At 42.2% G+C, this 19,823-nt stretch overlaps 1 protein-coding gene across 2 annotated transcripts in view; it reads left to right on the forward strand.

Annotated features, from left to right (window-relative positions):
• The first annotated feature begins 487 nt into the window (after positions 1-487).
• cacna2d2a (calcium channel, voltage-dependent, alpha 2/delta subunit 2a) overlaps positions 488-19,823 on the forward strand; it is a 240,381-nt gene continuing 221,045 nt past the window's right edge. For both annotated transcript variants that reach the window (XM_049017367.1, XM_049017368.1), the window contains exons 1-2: positions 488-929; positions 16,915-16,996. In XM_049017367.1, the coding sequence (XP_048873324.1) occupies positions 814-929; positions 16,915-16,996 (198 nt within the window). In that variant the 5' untranslated portion in view covers positions 488-813. The remainder of the gene's footprint in view (positions 930-16,914; positions 16,997-19,823) is intronic.

Here is a 19,823-nt window from a genome sequence, read left to right on the forward strand (position 1 = left end):
CGAAAGGAATCAGTATCGACGGACCAACTAAATAAAGGGATTCTTGTAATATAGCATTTAAATCTGTGATTTTTAGGATAAACATTTTCTATCCGAGACTATAAAAGTGAAAATCGTAGTTAGAATACACTGCTGCCTGTCGTTTGTTTTAGGCCTACACGTTTTACTAATTTCTAAATAAATTGTTTTAGTCGTTTAGTTTTATCAAATTTAAGCACTTTGATACAATAAAATAAAACAATTTACTGTAAAACTAGATTTGTTTGTATACCTTTGTATTACCTCCCTGTACGGTCTGTGGGTATTATTCCGTTATTATTGGATGAACGCATTTAATTTCAGGTTAATGTACTAATTTGCAAGCATCTCCTCTGATTTCTCCCGCGCGCTTCCGTGGGAATAAACTGGAACGTGCGTGGGTAATGGGACAAGAAGGGGTGGCTTAATGCGCGTCCCCGTCTGTCGCGTACGAATATGTGAGGGAATATATCGGTTTGCATTCGCTAGCTGTGCTTGTTACATGAGAGAGAGGAAGAGAGCGAGAGATTGAGCGAGGGAGAGAGCTAGCAAGGGGGCGAGCGGAGGCACCACAGCACCGGCGGTGGCGTCAGTGCATTTGTGTTTTCGAATCGCCTGTTTTAAGCTGCCGACACACAGTGCAACGTTTCCGATTGAGATTTCACGTCGGGGAACTCTAGGAGCCTTTTTATATCAAGCGACCAGACCCAAACGTTTCTCTTTCGGCCGCATCTGAAAGACAAGCCCTCTGTCAATATCGTGTTTTAACTATATTTCTTGAATTTTAATGGAAAGATGGCGATCTACGCTCAGTTCTGCAGCATCTTCTGCTTCGTCTCTATTCAAACTATCCTTATTTTTAGCATATCCTCGCCAGGAACACAGAGTCTCAGTTTCCCTCAACAGTACACGTAAGTATCCTTCGGGGGACAACATATAGCGGAATTGGGACAGGTAGTTCAAACTGTGCTGTTTACTGAGGTGCGAGAGCCGCTTAATAGTGACAGCGGCTGAAACTGAGACCCTCTTTTTATTCTTTAGTATCGGTTACTTACACGTGCATATTCACCTCTATATATCAGACACTTTGCCACGCTTGGATCGTCGAACCAGTCTTTCCTCGCTGGCTTATTTCATTTGATAAGGTTGAACCCAGGAATGATCAGTTTTCCTTAAACGCACAGGTGTTTAGCGATATGTATATTAGTTGAAATTGAAATAGTAGATTAATGACGTTTCGTTGCGCGGTTTGTAGAGCAGTGGAAATATAAGTTGTCTGAATACTGTCTAGTGGTCTGGTGCTTCGTCTCCCCATTGTTGACATCTCTGAATCATATTTATGACTAGATGGAATCTCGTAAACTAATGGCTGTATTCTGTCTAGCGGTATATATTATTGTCTGGCCCACATTCTTTATCTTGTGAAAATGTGAACGTGGAAAACCTGTATAAAACAATCCAAAAGTACAATTTATGACGAAGAAGTAACCGGGACAAAATAGGCACATATGTCAAATATGATGCCCCCTTAATAGCAGCGTTTCATTTGTATTCTGTATTATTGATTGATGTCTTCCAGCCAAGTCAGTGTAGTTCAGTATTAACCGATCCCCTTAACTAACAGTAATGTATCTGATCCTCAACGCTTCTCCCGTAGTGTCGCTGATGTTTTCTTTTGGAAAGATTACATTACATTTGTTTGGTTTTAATGCAGCTATGCAACTGTTATTAAACCTCTCCTTTAAAAAAGTATCGCATGTCCATTAACTGTTCTTGCTGTATTGACAATATTGACTGCATATTTTTTTTTATCAACGGGACAGTTTATGTATTATCAAGGTACAGATTTCCTTAAGCAGGCTAGACTAGACTCTTATGGAATCTACAAGTGATCCGATGCCAGAATGCATACGCAACTTTCGAGTCCTTGGCAGAAATATAATGAACTTCAGTAAGACGCTTGTAGCCTAATGAAAATTGCAGAAGGGCGACTGCAGATATTTCACATTACATGAATGTATACCTATCCGGCATATGCAATACTTATGAACCTCGCTAAAATAATAACGCCAAGGACAGTGGACTTGGGCAACATACTTAAACGCTATTCTGTTGCATTTACCATTTTTCACATCTGCTCATTTGTCAGTTTATCTAATTCAATTCTTATCGGAAGCTCAGGCCGTATAATCGCATGACGTTAAGTCTCGTATGTCCTGTTATTTAAAGCTAAAAAGACCGATCAAAGTTGTTTAAGAATAAAAACAATTAAATATGATCATTTATCTTGTTAGTATTATTTTAGCGTACAATAGATGTATAGCTCTGTTTGTGCTGTTCCATTTATCGCGTGCACAAAACGTCATTGTTTTAAAAATAAAGTGTATAGGATGAAAATGCGCGCTTCAGCACTTTCCCCCCTTTTGCTCCTTATTTACGCTCAAAACTTTCAGCATTCTTTTCTGTTGTTGAATATGTTGCAGGAATAAACGTTTTCATGATGCATAGGACATCCGGGTATAGAAATGGATCATTATAGCAGTAATGTCTTTATGTGACTGATTACCATGTTTTTAATTAGTAATAAGCTCAAGCTGGAGGAAACTCTTGACACGGTTCCTGCCCCTTTTACCTTTCGCTATATAATAGCGAACAATCACACGGAAGCATTGTAACGATTCTATAAAATATAGCCCAGGCGGTCCTCAAAGTTATTATGTGTATTTTTTGCATTTATACTCTTATTCCTTAAAAACAGTGACGTACGTAAGGTAGGAACACACTTTAATGCATATTAAAATGGTTAACACTTAAATAAATGGTGTATGGTTAACAATGATTTAATTAAAATAATTATTTGTCATCAATTAGGAGCTGAAAAGTCGTGGGTGTCACGGCTGATGTACTTTGGCAGCATTATGTAAGGACAGCCCAGCCGTGCGTACCGTGAATAAAGGTTCATTTGCAGCTTGCCATGCGTTTTTATCTCAGGCCTACATGGACCGGCAGGGAATGCTCATTCCTTACTGAAGAGGGCACAACCCCACAAATTATCTGTCGGAGAGAATGAGCAGATAGACCACCCGATTACATTTACCATGTCTCGCCAGTAACCTCTGATACGGGAGGCTGTCTGCAGGTTGCGTGTACATCTCAGTGCGATAAGACGCGTTCTTTCAGCCGAGTTCTTTAATTACGCCCGATTTACCGCGCTAGATTTACGGTGTGTCCTTATCGTAGTTTTATGCAAGTTTACTTTTAATTATTTTACCACCTTATTTAGATTTTTTTTCCTGTTGTACATGTAGTTTATTTGTCTCTTAAAATTAGTAATAAAGTGTTTAATCATACTTGTGGTCATCTAATTATTTGGTTGATTAACTATGCCTTTAGTCCATTAATAATTAAGTGAATTAATACATTCTAGCTTATTAATAATTAAGTGAATTACTGATTAAATTAAGATTAATACTATTTTATGTTTGACTTTGTTTGAGAAGCACCGATGAACCACATGAAATTGAGAGGGATGTACCTTTTGGCATAACAGGATAGAAACACATCGCATTTTTCAGTGTTACGGAAAGACCGATGGGATCATGTTTAATATGCGGTTAGTTATGAGCAGCCTTGGGATAACGAAAATCTAAGTACAACGGCATTGATTCCTACGAGAACGTCAGAATTTCCCGGAAGGACAACGCTGACTGAAACCATGGCAGTAACGAGGTGATAAAATCATACAGACTGTCCGATCTCGACATCGCCGGTTAAGGGGCCCATCGTCAACCAATTAGTTTGACTCCTCTAATGTTTTTCTTATCTTTTTTGCATTTCGGTTGATTTCTTTGCGCGAAATGTAGAATTCTATTTTTTTCTACCCATTTTTCTGCCCATTGCAGGTCTATACCCCGAATGAAGCATGCAAACAAGATATTTATTATACTATGCTGTAAGCCTACATGACAGCGCAACCGTGAACTTTAAAACTTTGTTTAAAATTGCAAAGTGGCTTTGGCTTCTATTTTATTAGGGAATTAGCGAAAATCTTAGGAGCATTTCTTATAAAAACGATCTGCACATTTAAGCAATACGTTTATACGATTAGTTTTAACGAAGTGACTTAGGAAAATAATTTCATAAGTAAATAACAACATTACTCTAAGATTTTGAGACTGAAAGATAGATATGAAATATGATATTCATTTAAAGCTGCTAGGCTGAGCAACCTTTATGCTGTCACCGTTAATAGATGTGACATCTAGATCAGAATTTCATCACCACCCAGTCAAGCGTAATTAAATATATGTCTTACTGGAATAATGCAAGACCCTCTTAAGAGCAACTTTTGAAATATGTGTTTATTTGTCACAAAAATGTATCCAATGTAATGTATTTACTGCAGGATTTGGGGGCCTGGAAATTACCACAAGCAACGTAGAGCACTAGCTAGTGCTTGTTCGCACACACGCAGACACACACATACACACATGCACAAACATACATATGCACACACACGCATGCACAGACACACACACACACACACACACACACACACTATAGGCAATTTACAAATGCCAGTCAACCTAACTGCACATCTGTGTGCCGTGAGAGGAAGCTAAGGAGCCGATGAGGGAGAGAACATGCAAAGTACACAGAGAGCAGACTTGGCACTCAGATCCGTAGCTGTAGAGCAGAGGATAAAATGCCCCTCAATACGCCACTATGATTTCACATGTGATTGACATTGAAATTGTTGAAGTAACATTTTTATAGTATGTGACAGTTCAGATCGAATGGATACGGACCTTTTCTATGTTTTTGAATTTTTATGGTCCAACCTAGATACATTTTAGTAACATAGATTTGTTAGAAAACTTTCAGACTTAAAATAATGAATACTTCAGTGGAATACACAAGGTATGTTTAATTTTGATCATATTTGATTTATTTATTTTAAATATAGTTTATTTTGATGGTGACCGTCACACAGTTGAATAGGGCAACACTGAAAACATAAATATGTGGCCTTCTCGTAATTACAGCCAGCCAGACATATTAAATGGATAAAATTTTAGCTCGTTGTTTAGCATCTCTATCTGGCGACAGACCTAGGGAGCTGTTACCTACAAATGAGAATATCACATATCACATGACCATATTTACACTACATGATGCTTGCAGATCACGTCAGTGGTAACATTCATTACAGAGTAGCACCAAATCAATTCTGTTGACTGGGAAAGTCTCTGTCGATATTTTACAAGCAATGAAGTGATAATGGAAGGACCCATGATCTGTGTGATGCTGTCTGGCTGAAAGCATGTATTTCTAAGCTCTCAGTCAGCTCATGATTTAACAAGGAATGCAATGTGCAATTGAAAAAAAAGTAATATGCCTGTTTGTCAGCTGGATGTATGACACACTCTGTCTTTGTGTGCTGGAAAAGAATAAGCACAAACGTGCAGAGTCGCAGTTACTTTGTACATTTTGTCCTGAGTAGTTGGTTAGTTATTGTCAGGTGCTGTGAAATTATTCATTCCTGGCTACTATATAAGAACTGTATTTATCCATCATTTATTTGGGTTTTCCAGCTTCCCAGTGGTTACATTCTAGATTTGCCAAATGAATGACTGATGTTTTCTATTATGCATTAAAGATATTGTACAGTATATTTGCCTGTAGTTTATATAGTTTATATGTTGCTTTTTTCCATATTGGAATATTGAATGATTACATGTGAGAATAATCTTAGTCCCACCATTTGAAATGCCCTTGTGTCTATTCAGAATTCACAATGTGGGGATAACTCAGCTTTGATACTTCAAATGTACGGTCCTTCACAGTACTGCAAAATGTGCTTCTGAGGCATTTAGGGAAAACACCTCATTTAATTATTAGCTATTAATTAAAAGGACTGAAGACTGAAGCAGAAAATTAATTAACAGAGGACATCTGAATATGTTTCACTGCAGGCATAATAAACACAACAATGATCATAACATTGCAAATAATGCTAGATTTATGAATCTCTTTTTTATGCATTGGCTGCCTATTTTCCTTTCAATATGTGCTTGACAGTAAAATTCAGGTTGTGGACGTCTTGTTTATAAACCTTTACTTAAATTCTACAGCCTTTGTAAGACCATATTTCAAAGTGTCATATCTGGATTTATAGCTATAAATGGCAGTCAGGCGTAACCCATGCAGGGTTAAGTTTCAGTGCTTCTTGGGTCATGTTCAAGGTTTGGTACTGGATCACTGCTATAAGATAGAAAATGAAGTGATTTTAGGCTGGTTTGGCTGAACGCAAATAAAGCAGAAGGGAAATTGCAGAGAAAATGGGTAGAATAGCTCCATATGCCACTCGCTTTGGCAGGTGATATGAAAGAATGTACTAAATAACTAAAAAGCCGTTTGTCTATCTCCACCTGAAATTGCATTCAATTTGCTTTTATTGCGGGGTGCTGTGATAACTGATCGGGCTGCGTCTGCGCTGTTTGTAGCCTGGATTAATGTGCTGCATTAGCCTGGATTGTGAGAATGGATGTGTGATACTGTTAAGATAATAGGCGCCCGCTCAGGGACACTGTGGCACGTGCCGTGTTCTGTGCTCTGTCACTGTTGTTTTGATAGGGGAACGCTGGCGGCGCCTGTGACAGACGTTTTGCGTAGGTCTTCCGTTTCTGCGTTTGCGCGCTCAGACTTCCGCAGCCGGTGTCTCGAACTTGATATTAATTTCACAGTTTACATCACAGTTGTAGAGTCGCTGGCCCACACGACGATGAAGGAGTCCAATATTGCGCCGTGGAAGTGAGTGTTGCGCATGCATCCACATTAACACATGCGATCGCACAAATGCATGTGCCAGAATCATGTGTGGTCTCTCAAACTGTGGTTCCTCAGTACGACAGGGAAAGCTCCATCTACTGCTCCATGTCTCCTATTTATTAATCTGCACATACTTTAGCTATTTTCTATGTGTGAATTCTCTCACTGGTGTTTATATTGCACATGAGCCACGCAGAGGGTTGGCAATGGAACAAAAAGCGTTACTTCATACCTAAAATTATTTAATCTGTTCCTGTTTGATCGTGTGAAGACGTGGAAATTGATATCGCTTCTGTGGCAACGGGGAGCTGCGCCTTTCGGCCTGTTATTCAGAGACTGAGAGATGCCCTGATCCTCTGCCTTAGAGCAGCGAGCATCTCAGGAGCGGATCTCCTGCGTGGCCGTTTAGAAACTTCAGATGTTGCTCACAGCTTGGTGGAGCTTTGAAGAGAATTGGCATTGAGGTGCCCGGCAGCTTCCCGCAGAGGCTGCGAAATGACTGTCCAGGCGAAAGGATTTATTTTACTGAAAGCTTTTGGTTATATTCTGCACATTGAGGTAGCTAGAGATACACTATGAATGAACTGCTTTTAATGGATTTATCTCTGTTTTAGCTGCATTATTCGCATTATACTGAAAGGCCTCAAGGCGACGTAGTAATTGATAAAATATTATAATGACCATGAGGGGTGTTCAACATCTCAGAAAACATTTCAAAATGTTCTGATATTGTAGACTCTTTTTGCTTTGATGACAACATTGCAGACTGTTGGCAAACCTTCATCCAGCTTCCTGATGTAGCCACCTGGAATGCTTCTCCAACAGTCCTGAAGGAGTTTCCACAAATTCTGGGCAAAAGTTGGCTGCCCTGCTCTTACTCTTTGATCCAACTCAACCCAAACTAGCTCTGTAGGGTTTTGGTCAGGGGATTGTGAGGGCCAGGTCACCTGTCACAGCACAGAAGAAGCAGCTTATGACACATTTCCACTGCCACCAAGTACCCGAAACTGACAGCTTTCCATACCCGAGCCGTACAAACGCTGACATGACCCTGCTTGTTAGTTGGGTCAAAACTGTGACTAAACCGAGCTGGTTGTATCTGACTGGTCGAAATTCACAGAGATACCGGTGTTCTGCAGATGGATTATCTGAAGTAAAAAACAGGTGTATTCTGTATATTATTCATTATTTGTTGTACCGCACATTGCAATGTATCGATGCATTACAGATAACTTGGATCCTGAAAGTTTCCAACCATCTGCTTAAAAGAAGTACTTTTAAAACTTGTGAACAGAATCGATTTGTCAAGCAAATTCATGCAAGTGTATACTAATTGAGCTAGTGGTTGATGCTAAAACAAGATGGTGAGTCTCACAGACTTGCTAGAGGAAACTAGCATGTAGCACAAATCATGATTCACCATGTGAAGGGTCTCTTTAGTTTTACGTTAGTCATTCTCTAAGACCCTCCTTTACTGAGCTAACCCTTCTGCAGTGGAAACCTGAAGCGAGCTGGGACCAGGCTGCAACTGGTCTATCTTCACAGTATGGCTTCAGTATGGCTCAGTTCCCATATGCCAGAGGAAAAGTGCCTTTATTAGGCTCAGAAGACAATAGTGCAAGAAACTGTTGGGTCACGTCACAGGACATTGGCAAGGCTGGTATATGGACTCAGTGTGCAGTTTTTTGACCGTTGAATAACCACAGTACAGAACACTGACCATTAAGTCACTTCCACACCCCTGTATTGCTGCTGATATGTCACTTTAAATCACAATGACTTGCAAATACCTAAATCTGTAAAAGATGTAGGATTTTTTTCCTCATCCAGCACACTGTAGACTGCACTGTTGAATATATATGTGTATTGTGTGTATATATATATATTGTATTTTACTATTAGTTATCTTAGGCTTATTATATTTATACCAAATCTACAAGACTGTATCCTGTATTACTGTGGTACATTAATGTAACCCTCTTCGCTGCTGAGCTGTGAGCTTCCAAACAAATTTCATTGTATTTCTGATACAATGATAATAAAGTCCCTTATCTCATAATCAATTGGATTTCTTAACCCATAAAGTTATGGAACCATTAAGTTATAGAATAGGGACTGGCCAACAGCTACCCTGAGAAAAAGCAAAGGACCTCCCTTATACTGTATGTGTCTTTATGGAAACTCTCTATGCTCAGTATTGCTCCTGCGGGAGTGTCTGTGGATAGGCTTTTATTTGTGCAAATTTGGGATTATTTCCAACAAAAATCTCATTCTTAATTCTTTCTTTAAACAGGTTTCTTTGAGTAGTTTTTAAATGATATTTTTCTGGTTGAAAACGTGAAGAGGTTTACTGGGTAATTAAGGCTGCAGATAGCATGTAACCGTTTTCAGTTGCTTGTGGATTTTAAGAGGGGCAAGGCAGCGGGCAGGTGGGTGGGGTGGTGAGTTTGGTCCTGAGGCAAGTGCTCATTAGAAATGGCAGCTGTCTGGGTCTAGTGGCATTATCCGCTGACCTCGGCCAATGTGCATTTCTCTGTAGGGTCTAACACGACTAAACGGGGGGGAACTGTCAAAGTGAAAACACCAGATCCTTTCAATTAAGAATTCAGCCGTGCCAAGAAAGGGTTTGCCACTCCTCCTTGTTTCTGTCAGGATTTCTGTCGTTCGTGTTCTCTCGTACTCTCTCATTTGCTGTATTGAATGGTGGATTGAAAGTAGATTCTGGGCTTTTCTAGGTGATGGCAGTTGTAATTAGATCTTGCATTTTGGTAATACTATATCTTCCATAGTGTCCTGTTCCGCGGAGCAGAACTGACAGAGTCTTGTTGACTGGATGCGAGCCAAAGACTGGTGTCGTGTTCCAGGAGCAGGCAGGCTTTTGGGTTCCCCACAGGAGAACGCTGCCTTTTCACTACCGTCATCTGGTGTCATGTTCCAGGAGCAGGCAGGCTTTTGGGTTCCCCACAGGAGAACGCTGCCTTTTCACTACCGTCATCTGGTGTCATGTTCCAGCATGCAGGCAGGCTTTTGGGTTCCCCACAGGAGAACACTGCCTTTTCACTACCGTCATCTGGTGTCGTGTTCCAGGAGCAGGCAGGCTTTTGGGTTCCCCACAGGAGAACGCTGCCTTTTCACTACCGTCTTCTGGTGTCATGTTCCATGAGCAGGCAGGCTTTTGGGTTCCCCACAGGAGAACGCTGCCTTTTCACTACCGTCATCTGGTGTTGTGTTCCAGGAGCAGGCAGGCTTTTGGGTTCCCCACAGGAGAACGCTGCCTTTTCACTACCGTCATCTGGTGTCATGTTCCAGGAGCAGGCAGGCTTTAGGGTTCCCCACAAGAGAACGCTGCCATTTCACTACCGTCATCTGCTGTCGTGTTCCAGGAGCAGGCAGGCTTTTGGGTTCCCCACAGGAGAACGCTGCCTTTTCACTACCGTCATCTGGTGTCGTGTTCCAGGAGCATGCAGGCTTTTGGGTTCCCCACAGGAGAACGCTGCCTTTTCACTACAAACGAGAAAAGGGGTACTGGTGAGAAACAGCACGCTTGCATTAATATACTGAAAATTGCTTTATGCTGTTATGTATGCTACCCTACGATGGGCTGGCCCCCCATCCTGGGTTGCTTCCTGCCTCGTGCCCATTGCTTCCGGGATAGGCTCCGGACCCCCCGCGACCCAGTAGGATAAGCGGTTTGGAAAATGGATGGATGGATGTTATGTATGCTAAAGAGGAAGTCAGGGGAATCATGGCCAGTTATGCTAGAGCCTTGTGTTGTGATGATGGGTGTCTGCAACTCTCCATGTAGGTGGCATTTCTTGATGCTCTCTTTTGTCTGCAGAAAAGGTCTTTCTGGAGGAGTTGCATCATGGGGGAATTGTTATCTGTAGCCGAGAACTATGAATGACAACAAACGTGCCAGATAGTAAACAAAATGAAACACAAACTATGACCTGCTTATCCTCAGTTGGGAAAAAAATAGCCATACTTCAGGCTAGCTGCCGGCGTCTCTGATGAATTCTGAAGGGAACTGAAGGGCTGTGTGTACAGTACTGTTTCCCTTGCTTCCTAATGTCCAGGAGCTTTTCTGTCCCCTGAGATGCATCTACAGTGTTGTTCAGCATTGGCTGGGCAGGAGCAAGGACAGGACTGTAGCCTGTGTCACGGAAACAACAGGAGATAAACAGCCACCCCTTTACCCCCGAGCCTCCCTGGTGTGCTGGACTGACGGAGAAAAGCAAGACCTCACAGCGAACCAGCAAGGGTCCTTCTGGGGATTCGTCAGTACCAGTTGCAGGGCTTGAGGCAGATGGAGTGGTAGAGAGGATCTCCTTCGTTTGGCGGGACGCAAGAATGTGTCCATTCTCAAAATCACCATGTTTCAAAACAAATACCACATTTAATAAGCACTTATAATGAGCATTTTTGGAAAACATAGCATGACTTGTGTGCTTTTGAAAATGAGCGATATGTCTAGGGGTGTGTGTCAGTGGGTGCGTTCGGTTCCTCCTGAGAGAGCAGATTTTGCTTGGAGCCAAACGCTGTTGTCACTGCAGATTGTGATCAGTGTGCTTCATACTCGTGTCACATCATTTTATAATGTGATGTTTCTTACTGCATTCTTAGCTGATCCTTTTATAGTTGGCAGTCTGTTTTTCTCCTTACAGCCTGTGGATTACTAATACTTATTGTCGATTTATATCTATCCATCCATTTTCCATACTGCTTTTTCAGCACAGGGTCAGGGAGAGCCTGCAGCCTGTCCCAGCAAGGGCATAGACAAGGGGGACACACTGGACGGGTTCCCAGTGCATCACTGCAGGAATGTAACAATCACTGGGCTGTTTATATAATGCTTTATTATTGTGTTATCTCTTGAGTACGTAGAGAACTGCTGACAGTTATGTGGTACAGTAGGCTGGGATAGCTGACATCCTGCCAGTATGTCTTCTGTTTATCCAGTTTAAGGCATTTCAGTGTTTCCAGCTGCGGTGACAAGTTACGAGTTTGCGAATTAGTCAGAGACGTTGCCCTGCTCATGTGGCTTTGAAGAAGATGTTTAAATAGAATAATTTCTTTAGAGTATTGGGTAGGTGAAGGCTGTGTAATTTGTAGGGGTGGGAATTGGCAGAGACCTCCTGATTCTATATGACACTTTATCGATATCTTTTTGCTTATTTGATGTGTATTGCGATTTTAAAATAGCTGTTTCCGAAGAGAATTTCAGGTCTACATTAAAAGCAAGGGCGGGAGATGTAACGGTGCAAGTGTTCGTTTTGTGTGTTTTGGTTGCATCATCTTAGGTTCAGAATGCACCATGAAATGATTGAATACATTTCTGACACATAAATAAACAAATAGATGTTCAAAATGGAAAACATTATGCTAATTTTGGCTGTCAGCTGGTTAAGGCTAGTGCTAGAGAGCTTACAGACCCTCCTGCATCATTTAACTCATTTGAGACAACGTTATCTGAATGTAACAGCTTCTACAAGTTAGTCTCCCTGTGCCATTTAAGGCCCTTTTACTGGAAATTTCGACTTGGCAATAAATGAATGAATGAATAGTGAATGAATAAATAAATAAATTAATTAAAAAATAACTAAGGTAGCATTGGTGCTTATCGCTATACATATGATACCGTACGTGGTACTGAGAAATAGAGGATTTGCTTAATTATTGTTGTTATGTTGAATTTCTACTTATTTTACATAGTGATTTTAGTGTACGAATGAGCGTTCCTGAGGTTTTGATATTGAGACACGTTTGACAGACACATTCAGTTTACAAATGTTTCCAATTCCGTTTTGCTGTTTTAAAATCTAACTATTTCAAAATTGTGTTTCCCGGCTATACTGAAAGTCCACTGAATCGTAAATCCAAAATCGAGGTATGTAACGAACCATGACTTTGGAGCGTTACGCGCCAAGTAAACACTGTATATCTTTACATTAAATAGCTTTAATTGATATATTGTTTAAAGACGTATCAAGGCTTCTTGCTTTGCACACGGGTTTGTGATTGTCCAACTAGGGGTGTTGGCAAAGATGTGTGTGAATGTTAGTGTCGGAAAGTTTGCCCAGAGTTTGGATGTAAATTGAGATGGTTCTGGAAAAGTCTCTGCATCCTCCTGCTCATTCGTGATCGCACCGTGTTAGACGCCTGTCAGTCCCTTGAAAAGAGCAGCATGTGCAACTGGAAGTATATTAGCATTAACAAATGTCATCAATATGATTAAAGTAAAAAACATTTAAATTGATATTTAAAATGTTTTGCATGATCCAAAAATCACCACCGTTCTCTCCCCCCCCCCCCCCCCCCCCCCCCGGTAGGCCTGCATTGTTTGTTGTAAGTATAAGAATTAATGTGTGATTCAGTGCTGTTTAAAATATTAATGGGCAGATTACTTAAAAATATTGTTAAGCAGTGTTTACTGCTAGCGTCTTAATTGCCTTGCATAATCAAGGTTAACTTGACATGCCGTCTTTTTAAGACATTTTTCAGCAGGTGTCTGGGTGAAAGGTGCTAAATGAAAAATCAGGAGTCCAGTAACCTTTATTTCTTATAATGGATCTTTAATGGTTGTTGCTTAATAATGGACAACAACAGTAGCATCTATGTTGCTTTCATCCTTCAGAGCAGCCCTGCGTAGTTTCCCCATGTCCAGATTCATTCCTGCATCTGAAAGCACTCCCTCTCCCCCCTCTGTCCTCACCCTCTTCTGCACGGTGACCCTGCTGTGATAGTTTGGCACGTTGGTAAATTGGTCCGTTCTCACCCGTGGCAGTGCCGTCCTCTGCTCTGCTGAGCAGAAATGCTGCGAGTGAGTCTTTTCTCAGGCTGCTCAGGCACTTGTCCTGCTACCTCATCAGCAGGAATGCCCTGTCTTAATGGGCCACAGGCATGAGACAGGGAAAAGTCGAGCATTTTTGGTTCATAATGAGTCGATGGAATAAAACAAATGCAGATTAACCAGTACAGCCTGGGGAAACCTGATTTCAGGTTTCCTTTCAGGAAACGGTCTGTGATCTGTGAGGCATTTCTTAAGGCTGGTTTGCTTAAGTAAGACTTCTCACCCAGGGTGAAAAGCGTCATATACATAGACTTGCTGTACTCATGACTCAGGCAGGATGGTCCTCGCTGAACTGAGGCCAGACATCTGGACATTAAAGTTTAACCAGCTCAAGTTAAAGGAAAGGCAGGTATGTTTCACAGGGAGTTTAAAGAGGGAATCTAAAGGGAAGGGCGGGATTAATGTGGCTTCCCCGTGAACCTTTGGGGAAAGCATGGTTATTCGAACGTGCCCCAGTATGTCTCTCTCTGAGAATCGGGGCTGCTGTCTGGCTTTGCTCAGTATTTTTAAGCAGATCTCCGTTTCTCCTTCTATGAGATCTCACAGGTTTCTCAGCCAGAACTTTCACTTATGCATTTTTTATTACTTTACAATTATTGCCCCCCCATTATACCAATATCTTGTAAAAATATATTCTGCAGTTGCTTTAAATACGCTTGAGTTGATCTTTCAATGCAATATTTACTATCAAATTTATCTAACATGCCAGAAAGCTATTATATCTATTATGCTTTGCTTATTCTTGAATCCTGTCAATCACAGACGAATTTTACTTAATATCTTTTGTATTATAGTCATTATTAAGTGCTATTCCAAGAAATATTAAAAACCCAAGTAGCAAACTTGTGAGAGCAGTTTAGCGTGATAAAAATATGTTAATGCACTGAAATTAAAGTGTCTTTTTTCGTAGAGGGCTTTATTCTGTTTTGATAAATGGAGATTTCATAATGTTCATATCTGTTAATCTGGTATGAGATCTGGTAGCGAGGGGTTGTTAATGCATGGACATCCATGCTCTCTCTCTCTTTCACGCGCGCGCGCACACACACACACACGCACATACACTCACACATGCACACAGATACAAACACACAGAGACACTCTGTGGGACATGTGTGATGCAGTGATCCATTAAGTGGACCCGCGGCTTGCCCTGGCCTTGCAGAGAACAGGCTGTCATCCCCACACCTCCCCCACCCTCTGGTCCAGCATCGCTGGTGTGTCCTTTTCCCACTGCAGGGATGCGTGGCTGCAGATCCTGTGCCAGCGTGACTCAGGCCCAACCCTGCAAAGTTAAAAGCGACATTAATAAAAGAACAACAAGCATAATGCATAAAAGCCTCAAATTACAAGTCTAATCTGGGTCCAGAGCCCTCTGTGGATTTTTTGGGCATGTGCCTTGGTTTTGTGTGAAATGGGGGGGGGGGGCGTTTTGGCCTGATACTTCTTTGCCTGAAGACCCTTCGGAGGTCAGTCCTGCTACCCAACTGATCTAGGATTCCCATGAGTCTCTGGAGCTACAGAACATATGCAGACGTTGGCATGACACCATGACTGAAGGTCATACTCAGTGCTTTCACCTCCGCGCTCTCCTTCATGAGTCCAGCCTACTGCAGTGTCGTCTGAAAAGTCATTACCGTTACCTTCTAAAGTTCACACCTAAACTTCCATGAAATGATCTGCTTTTTGACTTGTGAATTTATTTACTTCTCCTTCTCACAATTCCCTCCATTATCCCCAACTGCTCTGTTCAGTTCCAGTGAGCCTATGTTTGCAAAGCTTTCATGATCCATTTAGCAAGAATAAAGGCTCGTAATGAGAAATGCTTCCAGTCCACTACCAAATTAAAGACAGTCCTGGTGAGAACGACTTGGTGACAAAGACGCCCTTTTTAGGTTAATGCCCGAATGGAAGATGTTGTGACGTTGTGATCGGGCTGCTCTTGGCTCAGGTCAACAGGTCAGGGCCAGTGCTGGGGGGGCCTGTGGTTGGAGTGGGTGTCTCTGGGCCAGAGGCTATCGGTTTGGTCCCTTGGAAAGCTCAAACTGAGAGATTAATGCAGGCTGCTGGGAGGCCTCTTGGCCCCTTCTCATGATTATTTTTGTTCAAGAGAACTGTGTTTGTTCTAGCGTGAGTTCTAGCCCTGGTGACCTTCTTGCTGTGGGAGGAACTTAAGCCAGGTGGAGATCCGCCCCCCTCAAACATGCGAGACAGTGGGACAGTGGGGCATATCCCAAACAGACTTATTGCCTTCTAATTTGTCCTCCTGGACGTACCCATGCCGAAAGCTGAGGGTCACCGGCTGAGGGTTGGTATGTCGCATGCTAGTTGTGTCGGAGGGAGTCCTAAAATAATGCTACAAGCCACATATTTCTTTTAGGTTGCTTCTACACAAAAGTGGGTGACCCGGGGGGGATCCAGCAAGAGAATACTGAAAAATTACGATTTTAATAAACATAGCATGAGGGGGGAAAAAAGCAACATTTAGGTCTTGCATAGCCAGAAGCTGCTGAATAATGCATAGCACACGCTGCAAAACTATGAGCGAAGAGCCACAAAAAATTCTAACAAAAGTGATAATGGATATGCTGTAGGCTGACCTTTGCATACTGCAAAATCCACATGTTATTTTCCCTTCCGAATTGTGACAAGACATCCCGCATACTGTGATCAAATAGGAGTGCGCTCCAAGACTAAAGACCCACAGCGATAAAATCGACAATGCACCAACATGCATCGCGCTTGGTATGCACTCGATGGTCACTTAGTATAATGTCTCTGTTTAAATAATTAATCAAGCATATTGTATATTTCTCCAGCTGAACAAATCAATGGCTCCCTCAGGCTACCATTGATTTCTCAGCTACGATGATGGCACATTAGTTCAGTGACTTTTGATTACTTAAAAGACTATCCCTAACTAATCAAAGTTTGCAGCGTATGAAAAGTAATGCAGGCAAAATTGATCATACATGATTGGGTTGGCGCAGGTCCGTCTGTGCCTACATAATGGTTATATGATTTTTTTTGTAATTTCTGCTTTGTATGTCATTCACAGTACATCATATCTGAAGCTGTGATTTAGTCAACTTTTGTATCAGTGTAACAGTGAATTCTCCTGTCCTGATTCATCGTTTTATAAAAGCCACATAGTCTTAATGCAGCACCTTCAGTTGTCTGTGCAGTGTGACCTGCATCCTTCTCTGCTCTTTCAGGATGATGCACTGGGCTGGACGTATAGAGAAAGAAATTGATAAGGTCCTCCTGCATGTCAGTGGAGCGCAGCAAATGAAAGAAGTGAGTATCCTACAATTTCTATATTTGTTTCTGAACATTTCTATTCAAGACCTACTGGGGAAAAACTGAAATTGCTATTGTTAGGCTTGGACAATAGGCTGTATTTAGTGATTCTAACACAAGAGTGGGAATTCACGAGATAGCAGATTTCCTGGGATTGCACTGTACTAGTTTAGAATCCCTGTGATTTGGATTCTGTAACTGCTGGGCCAATCTAGACTTATGTACGATGTGTTCTTCCTTCATAAGCCCCACATTTTATGATCTCGGCCTGAAATTGTAGAGCCTGATGGTCTTCAAGAGTCAGAAGGCAAATCAAGTCGTGTAATTTGACAGTTGAACAAAGAGCAGCGGTTTGAGAAGGGAAATGTATCGTCGTCTTAGACAAGACCCTGGGCGCAGAGCATGACTCTGGACTTGGTGGCAGACGAGCAGACGGCCGGCAGTGCTGTACAGGCAGGGGCGCAGCCGCCCTGCAGACACACATTGTCTGCAGCGTCTTGTGCACTTGAGCCAATGAAGACCAGTCTGTGGTCAGTGGATGCTCTCTAGGCCTGATGCTTGGTCCGCGGCCAGGAGACATTAGCACGGCTCTGCCGATCCTTGTGTACCTGACTTCCTGGAAACGGTCTTCGGCTTCCCATTAGGGCTGGAGCTGGGGAAGGTGTTTGGTTTGCAATGGTTCCAGAGTCGCTATCAGGGCTCAACTTATTTTCTCTTTGTTAGTATTCAGGTAACTAAATGACGTATGTTAGACTGGACGCTGTACAATTTATTTTGGCTCCTGGTGTACACTGGACCACTGACTGATATAATATGTGTGTAATGATGTCAAGACTTATTTATTCTTTAGGATTTATACTAGGGAAGAAACCACGAGGCATGTTTTGGCAAAGTGGAGTGATGTGTTTGACGTGTGTGTGTGTGTGTGTGTGTGTCTGTATGTGTGTGTGTGTTTTGAGGGGTGTAAGGCTGTATGCACATTGAATTTTACGTTTGCTTCCTTTCACTGGGTTAGAAGTTTCAAACCTGAGAAGTCAGCATGTGAATTAGCTAAATAATCTCTTTTTTTCTGAAGTTGTTAAATGAGTTTCATGAAAAATAAAAATGACCAGGATAAGCTTTTAGTAATTTAGATGGATGGATGGATGAAAATCATTTTAAATTGTGCCGTATGCCTTACGCCGTGAGACTACAGTTTTATGTTTTTGTCGGAGCAGACAGAAAATGAGCATCGGTGTGGCGCTGCCCGTCTCCCTCCTCGCTGGCTAGGATCTGCCCAGCACGGCCGCGGTAATGGGCCGAGTCGGCGGGCGCGCTGGAAGGAAGGTGCGGGACGGCTTTTACCGGGGCCAGGAGGAGCCGTATGGTGCGCTAAGTGGCTCAGCGTGATCGGGGGAGAAACCATTTTCTAAATGGATGGAGGAAAAAAACTCCCTGTGTTGCCTTTGCTCGCTGGAAAGGAGACGGAGCCTTTTATGGAGGCTGGAGAGCTTCCCGCGCGTCGCAGTTCCTGATTTTTACTGCCTGTTACTCTTAAAACTCTCAAAATTAATATCACGAGAAATGTTGATTTGTAATGGAACATCATTGATTTTTGTATATAACAAAAGTGTGGATTTGCAGAAGGTAGCAGTGATGCAAGTATGGCCTTTTGAGCTTTAATGTGTGTGTGGATTATGTTTATATTTCGTTGTGGGGAGCAAATGTCCCTCACAATGTAATAAAAACCTGTTGTTTTGATGTTGTGAGGACCAGTTTTCAGGTCCTCACAAAGATCTGCGAATGCAGTCAAAAAACAAAAAATGCCTAATGTCTTTCATCACTTATGGTTAAGGTTAGTGCTGGGTAGGGGGTCAGGTTGTCATGCAGGGATTAGAGTTTTTCCCCATAGAAATGAATGGGGAGTCCCCACGATAATTTTGTGTCAGCGTGTGTGTGTGTGTCTGTGTGTGTGTCCGCCTGTACGCACACGCATTCAATCGAGTCACACTGTCCTCTACGCTCTGCTGTCCCTCCTGTGGCATTGTTCGCCCCTTCATGCCCTCGGCTTTCGCAGAGCAGTGCAGTTACCCAGCGTTCAATGTAAACAAGATAATCAGTGGATTAGAAGGACCTGGATTTTGCCGTTTTGAAGTCCTCTTTCGTTTCAGGCTGCAATCAGCTATCCATCCTGCTTTCTTCTCTGTTTGTCATTGGCTAAATTGGACTTTTATCCTCATATGGATGTTTCATCCTGATTGCTCTGATGTTACGAGGTTCGTACCTGTAGTTAATAATTTTGGATTTGGTTTTGTTTGATTTAATTTTTTTCCCTGCGACTGGATTGCAAACCAGAGCTTCTGGCGGAATCTTCCTTTGCTAAAAGTGTCCCTTCTTACTCGTTTCCCGCATTTGGCATTTTCCATTTCCGTCTCCTCGCTGTCCCCACGCAACCCTGCATAACTTTGCGATGAGCAATTATCTCGTTTTTTGTGTTCAGTCCCATTTTGAAATGATGCTTTTGAAGCAGAATTATGAGTCTGTCTGAGAGAGAGAGAGAGGAGCAGGGAGGCAGGGTAGAGACAAACCACCACAGACAGACGGAGGATGAGAGGGAGCACGGGACACTGGCACAGCTAGCAGTTTGCCTAAGCGCTCTGTGTGGTGCCTGTCATTTTACGATACGCTGGCCCTTTATGTTGAAATGAGCCTTTTCCCTGTTTGTGCTCCATCCAAAGGACTAGGCCTGGACCGTGTGCTTTCTATTAGAGACACCCGGAGTCCTCCGCGCTGAGCCAGCCGCTTGACTAATTACCCACTGATTCTGACACTCTTCAGTACTGAA

The sequence above is a fragment of the Brienomyrus brachyistius genome, chromosome 6 (assembly GCF_023856365.1).
Source record: "Brienomyrus brachyistius isolate T26 chromosome 6, BBRACH_0.4, whole genome shotgun sequence".
NCBI classification, from domain to species: Eukaryota; Metazoa; Chordata; class Actinopteri; order Osteoglossiformes; family Mormyridae; genus Brienomyrus; species Brienomyrus brachyistius.